Source organism: Kwoniella dendrophila, chromosome 3 (genome assembly GCF_036810415.1).
Source record: "Kwoniella dendrophila CBS 6074 chromosome 3, complete sequence".
Classification (NCBI taxonomy): Eukaryota; Fungi; Basidiomycota; class Tremellomycetes; order Tremellales; family Cryptococcaceae; genus Kwoniella; species Kwoniella dendrophila.
Window position 1 is genome coordinate 1,521,885 of NC_089478.1, and position 6,610 is coordinate 1,528,494.

The 6,610-nt window shown below is 38.9% G+C and overlaps 2 protein-coding genes across 2 annotated transcripts; one reads left to right on the plus strand and one right to left on the minus strand.

The window, feature by feature from the left end:
* Nucleotides 1–284: 284 nt before the first annotated feature.
* On the plus strand, nucleotides 285–2,447 carry L201_002863 (uncharacterized protein; the record flags this gene model as incomplete). Its single annotated transcript, XM_066218627.1, has 7 exons — nucleotides 285–507; nucleotides 700–1,050; nucleotides 1,197–1,372; nucleotides 1,478–1,500; nucleotides 1,568–1,651; nucleotides 1,783–2,225; nucleotides 2,305–2,447. The coding sequence occupies 7 exons, from the start codon at nucleotides 285–287 to the stop codon at nucleotides 2,445–2,447; spliced, it is 1,443 nt and encodes a 480-aa protein (XP_066074724.1).
* A 228-nt stretch (nucleotides 2,448–2,675) lies between these two features.
* Nucleotides 2,676–6,287, minus strand: L201_002864 (uncharacterized protein; the record flags this gene model as incomplete). The annotated part of the gene is made up of 14 exons (XM_066218628.1): nucleotides 2,676–2,909; nucleotides 2,986–3,080; nucleotides 3,149–3,183; nucleotides 3,244–3,459; nucleotides 3,518–3,533; nucleotides 3,605–3,870; nucleotides 3,933–4,172; nucleotides 4,238–4,381; nucleotides 4,437–4,819; nucleotides 4,881–5,205; nucleotides 5,277–5,572; nucleotides 5,625–5,924; nucleotides 5,992–6,086; nucleotides 6,152–6,287. The coding sequence occupies 14 exons, from the start codon at nucleotides 6,285–6,287 to the stop codon at nucleotides 2,676–2,678; spliced, it is 2,781 nt and encodes a 926-aa protein (XP_066074725.1).
* Between the last annotated feature and the right edge of the window lie 323 nt (nucleotides 6,288–6,610).

Consider the following 6,610-nt stretch of genomic DNA (forward strand, 5'->3'; position numbering starts at 1 on the left):
CCCCGTATATCCGGCCATATCCGATATTTTCACTCGAGTGTTATGGATGGCGAGATTTAGAGTGATCACCAACATTTTGATGTATTTTTCATGTTTTGCCATCTGTAACATCATATTTTTGCTATCCATGTTGAGCTCATTCCAAATCTGAAAGCCATTATGGAGTGTATCCATCGTACAAATTTCCGAATATAGCCTTCTCGTCACGTTGACACACTATATCAGTTTATTGCTTTGTTCACACTTCGGGCAACCGATATGGTGAATCAGATATAAAATATAAAATGTCGAGTTCACATACACCAGATTTGGGCTCTTCAAAGGTTCCAGCAGAAGATGTACCTACCAACTCGTGTGCAGATCTCAGTGCTAAGGAGAAGAAAGACGAAGCTTGGTACCATCCCCTAACGATATTAGTTTTTTTACTGGATAATTGGTTTTTAATAGGAATTGGAATATCAATTGTTTTAGCCTGGAGATTTCCTAATGTCGCTGCTGAAGGAGGAGGTGAGTAAGATACTATGTTTTATACAGATACGACTGTAAGTGTATAACAACATACACTGATTCCGTTCATCCAAATCTATCACCAATAATCGATCAATTTATCCTTCAATATCAAAAACAAAAATGATCTCATCAACTTTATCATTCTTCATCCGCAACCTGTCATATTATACCTTTACTTTTATCATCCAGTGATAAGATCAGAATATTCAATAAAATATGGTTGTATAGCAATAATATTTTTAATTACAGGATTAACATTAAAAACAAAATCATTAATTAATCAAATCAAGAATTTCAAATTACATTTATTTACTCAAATATTTAGTTTTTTATTTTTCCCAGCAATTGTTTTCGCTATTGTTAATATAGTTAATACTGCTCAAAAGAATAAAAGAGAAGGGGATAGTGGTATAATAGATAAATACGTTTTAGCTGGATTAATTGTAATGGGTATTATGCCTACTACAGTTGCTTCAAATATTTCAATGACTAGATTATCTAATGGAAATGTTGAAGCTGCTACTATCGAAGTTTGTATAGGTGAGTCGAGATAAATCTTCGGTTTTATATCGTAAAGACCAGATGATATCCCTCAAAGGGCAATAGTGCTCCCGATTGATCATATCTGTACTATGTATCTTACAATTTGTAATGCGTAGCTGATAAATGATTTCTTATCTATACAGGCAATCTAATAGGAACATTCATCACACCATTGTTATGTACATTATTCTTTTCATCAGATACTTGGTCGTTCGGTAAACCTATAGCGAAGGATAGTGGATCATCAACTTCAGATGGATTAAAACAAATATATAGACATTTAGCTAAACAACTGGGATTGGCTATATTTGTTCCTCTGGTAAGTTGCTTCTTTTACGTCTGTCATCAAGTCAGAGTTTCCAGACTACCTTGTCAAAAAGCCTTTGATCACATTTACTAATCGATGATTTTGCAACTTGCATAGTTGGTAGGACAAGTCGTTCAAAAGTGAGTGAATCCATAAATACAAAATACGGTAGCTTGTGCATTGCTGATTTGATGTCTTTTCAAACAGCATATTCCCAAAGCAAACTAAATGGGTAGCCGATAAATTCCGTTTAGCCAAATTAGCTACCTTCTTCCTTCTGTTATTGATTTGGTGAGTTCAAATACAATCTACCTCATATTGTTTTCAGATCCAATCCAAAGCCAGACTCCCTAGTTCTGTTAGCCATGAAAGCCAAATAAGGTCAAGAAGCTGATTTTTTTTTCTTATATTGATGACAATAGGTCGGTATTCTCCACACAATTCAAAGCTCAAGCTTTTGAAGCTGTATCAACTGCATCAATTATATTTCTAGTTTTCCTAAATTTAGGTTTATATGTGGTATTTACATTCATCTGTATTTTCCTTACTCGATTACCTTTCTTACCACCTACTCATCTCCACAATCCTGAAATATCTCTTGAACATGCTCAAACCACACAGGAATTGGATGCAAATGGAAGTATCAAACGATCATCGTCTACATCATCAGACTTTGGAGGAAAATCGTCAAAATGGAGAAAAACAATACAATCGTTAAGATTCGATAAAAAAGAATCAACAGCAATTTGCTTTTGTGCAGCAGCTAAAGGTATGGTAGTCGGTGCACCTACTTTAAGTATCTTATATGGTGGGTTTCCAGAAAAGCAAAAAGCTATTATATCGATTCCTTTAGTATTATATCAAGGTGGGTTACCATACCTTGATTGCTAACCTATTGAACTGGGTAAGGGATTCTTTACTGATGGTACATTGATTTCTTTCAGGTCAACAAGTCGCTGTAGCTCAGATTTTGGTATATTTCTTCAAGAAATGGAATAGTAAACCTGATCAATATTTTGATCCACCTCTTCAACAGGTTGAAAACAAGAAAGATAGCAACGAATCCCCTGCTATCCCAGTAAAATGATTGGAAAGGAGAAACGTCGTATCGCATAAAGTTATATGAAGTTCACAAATAGATATTATAGAATCTGATCAATGACTGGAAAGGCCGTTGTGTGCAATATTGTATCATACTATTGTTTTTGCAAGATCTCCAAGCCGGCATTCGAAATTCATAATTTATGGTTAAGAGTGAGGTGAGAGTGGTGATGAAAGTTGGATCATGTTGGAGTGCGGGAAAAATATAGTAAAATCATGGATGTTCTTCTTTAAACTTCTGAAAGACATTTTGGGAAGGTTTACCGGCTTTCAGCCACCAAGGTAGGATGATCTCCTTCACTATTTCAAGATAGATTGCTTGAACAGATTCGAAACAGACCCCGTTACCGGTCTGTCTATCTTGATCAAGGGGAGTACCAGCCAGCACATGCCAGTCTGGCCATCCCATCGCTCTCTTTCGCTCCGCAACAGTGAATTTCCGATCTTGCTAAAAGCGAGATAGCAGGTCAGCATAAGGATAACAATGCGTTCGGAGCACAAAAGGGCCGATAGTGGCAGCTTACCGAGGGATGGATAACACCTGTTCCTTTTCCGCCAGGAGTTGAGCTTGTAAGCAGCGTATTGAAACCTTCATCAATACCAGCTCTCCTGTTACAACCTATACGATGTATTCAAAACAGACTTAGCGCTCCATGATGCATCTCGGTCTTGTAATGTAAACCTTACCAGGTGGATTCGGTTGTCGTGACTTGTCAAAAATGCTACGTAGCTTTCATATCAGCAGATATTGTCATCCTGGACATCAACAAGAGATCACGTACATTGACAAAGCCCCCTCGGTACAGTATGATGTATAGTGATCCTTGACTTTTCTTAAATTGCCCCGTTTCGCTCTTTGAAAATCATTCTGTGCTTCAGAAGCATACGAGATAGAGGTTCCGGGACCAATTCTGGTATTGTTTCCAGCAAGGGAGTCTCGTTTCCCGTTAAAGGCAGGAATCTGGGGACGTCGAGGTGTTCTTGAGTGCCCCGGAGGACTGATTGACACGGTAATGGGATCAGTCGTTTATCAAATACCAATCAATTGAAACTTACGGAAGATATTCAAATGCTGCGAGGACGAGGTCATGTCAGTCGCTGTATTGTGTGGCCTGATCGAGGATGTATTGTGTTCTTACTCACAGGGTAGATCGGATATGGCAGCATATATTGTCCTTGCCGGATGGATTCCAGTACCTGGAGTATTTCTTTGGCCAATATAAAAGGGCTTGATTACATCATCTTTATTGTTACTGAAGATAGTTGCGGTGACCCGAGGATTCGTGTGGCTGGGATCCGGAAAATGAGGAAGAACCAGTCCGCTCTTCACTCCAATTATGAAGATTCTCTGTCTATTCTGGGGTGTTCCGTAAGATCGGGAATCTACTAGACTTAACCGACAAGAATATCTGGTTTTAGAAATAACATATATCAGCTCGCCATTATACATAACCTCGGAAAAAATGCTCACCCCATTTTCGCCAATTCTTTCATGGTACCTCTTCCATAGTTGTCTTCTCCTTCTTTCAATTGTCCCACTGATACCTTGTCATCCTTGAAAGCAGCGACATTTTCAATGATAACTACATATGGCTGGAGACGGGATACTTCAGACAGCATGTAGTAAACCTCATCATTTCTTGGATCTTTACTTTTAAAAACATCGTCTGGAACGATGTTATTTGCATGATTGATTCTTGAGTGACCCTGACTGTTTTGTACAGAAGAATGAGTAATGGCTAATGGAAGAAATGGAAATAAAAGCAAAAGACCTACCAAGGAGGACCGCCACTCATCATGAAGATGCTGCCGGGGACTGGTAGTGCTATAGGATTATTCGTTGGAGAACCTTTGTTGATTGTGTACTTTAAGAGGTCTGATAGCTTGCCTTGATGGACGATCAAATTTCGAGCAAAATGTCTATCAGTCCATTCGTAAGTTATTGTCTCAAGACCAACCGGCATATATTGCTCACTTGAGACCATGCAGAGTTGAGCAGGCCGTTTCTTCGATATCATTCGCGGATTTCCAGTCGAAGATCTCGATGCCAGGTAGAATGAAACCGCCAGCACCAGAGAAGTAATCAGCAGCTGGGAACTTGCAAGCTTGTATACAATCTTGAAGGTCTTGCTGATATCGTTTCTTTGTGTGCATACATTCGGAACAGGTCTTCAAAGGCTTTTGCAGGGGTACGATATTGAGGGAAGTACCGTTGGAAACTGATCTCTCGGAACACCAAAAAGAGTTGGGAGAGTTTTCGGAATTTTTTGGGATATCCTCGGAAGGGTATACATAAGCCTTTCCTATTATATGCGAGACTGGATAGCTTTCGATAGTGTCCATGGCGATCAAGTGACGCTAGACCAGACCATAGTTAAATATCGTCATATAAATGTACAAGGCAAACAATCGCACTCACCTCAGACATAAAACCTGTTGTTACATCGCTTCTTTTAACCTCCCTGTATCTTTTCAGACGCCTCACTTTTATATCTACTTGCCCCTCGTTCTTACTCCAATCTTGCAGATGACCAATCATGTATGGTCCGCCTTTGATCTTGGGATCGATGAAAACAAATTCGTTTATATGAAAATCTTCGTCACCGAAGTGAAGGATATTATTGGCGGTATGAGGTTTATCGTATTTATGCTTTTCGTGCCGCGAACGACAGGAATCACAATTATTGAATCGATCTTCAAGTATTGGTTCTCTTATTGTCGAATGTAACGGTTGATCGACGAACCTTGAAGAATTATAGTATGTCAGATATGTTTGTCTACAGAAAAGGGGATTGACATTGGCTCAATGACTTACTGGCAAAAATACTTAGTATCACCTCTTCTCCTTCCTCCCTTACCACCAATCATCTCAAAGTCTAATTTTCTCCCTTTGATAACCACTTTCAAATGTATAGATTGGCATTGACCATGTCTCAGAAACAGTTCGTCATCTCTGTTGCCTGATACAGATTTTATGGTAGGGAATTTCAAAAAGTGACCATGCACATAGTGACGATCGTGGATATCTGAGTTGTCGAATTTAATAGTGAAAAATGAGCATAACAGAACATGTTGAGGGGGCTTTGCTGATAACATGACCGCGTCATCTCGCTGTGAGGGATACGTGAGTAAATTTACGCTGAAAGAGCGACGAGTGACTAACCTTGTATGTCATTCCATTATATTCGAAGCCATTGCGGCTAATCTTCACGCACTTCTCTTCTTTCCCGTGTAATTCGAAGGTCGTCTTTTCGGGCAAGTCGAAGCTCTCGCCTTGAATCCACGATAAACGGGAATTCGTAACGGTTTCAGTAGTGATATTCAGGTTGGACTGAGAAGAATACTTCGCATGACGAGACCGTTTTGTAGGTGAAGACTGTGTAGAGGGTGTATAATGAGATGCTGATTGATCCGCAGCTTTTCGTTTCCCCTTATCGGATACGGAATCATGTCTGGTTGAGGGCTAAAAACAATTTTCTGTAAGCTCAAAAACAATCGTTTTACAGTAGCTGACGAGAGCAGTTACTCACTTGTACAGATAACTCCCTGAAATCAGATCTAATGTCTTCATCACTGTCTGATATTTCTTCGTAATGTTCTACCTTCCTTGTCTTTCGCTGTTGATCTAGGTGAGTCTCGATTAGCAAAACTGAGACCGGAAAAGATCTTTTTGGTAACGTGATGACTCACTATTCAATCTTGGATCTGGATTTGATACATTCTCGCGATCGATAATTTGGAAATCGGATTCGACGATTTCAAAATCTGAATCCGAACCAGAATCTTCAAGTTCTATTACGTCTTGACTGATGTTGGATGAAGACATATTGGCTATCAGTATTATTGTTCACTGTAAGAAAGGTTTCTGGTTCAAAATGAAATACGAAAAGATAAGAAACAGATCAGAAATAAGAAGGGATGACGAAAAATCAGAAAAGAGGAGAATAGTTGCTTCACAGTTTTTGATATTTGATGGTTGTTAACGAGTTGTAACATTGCTTGAATGCATCAGTACGTATCTGGGTTCCTTTAGTATTTTTTATCCATCAGACATCCATCAGAAGTAAACACACATTAACCGCAAGATCATTTTTGATGGTATCCATACTAGTGACAATTTATCGATCATTCTTTCTCGCATATTGTGTA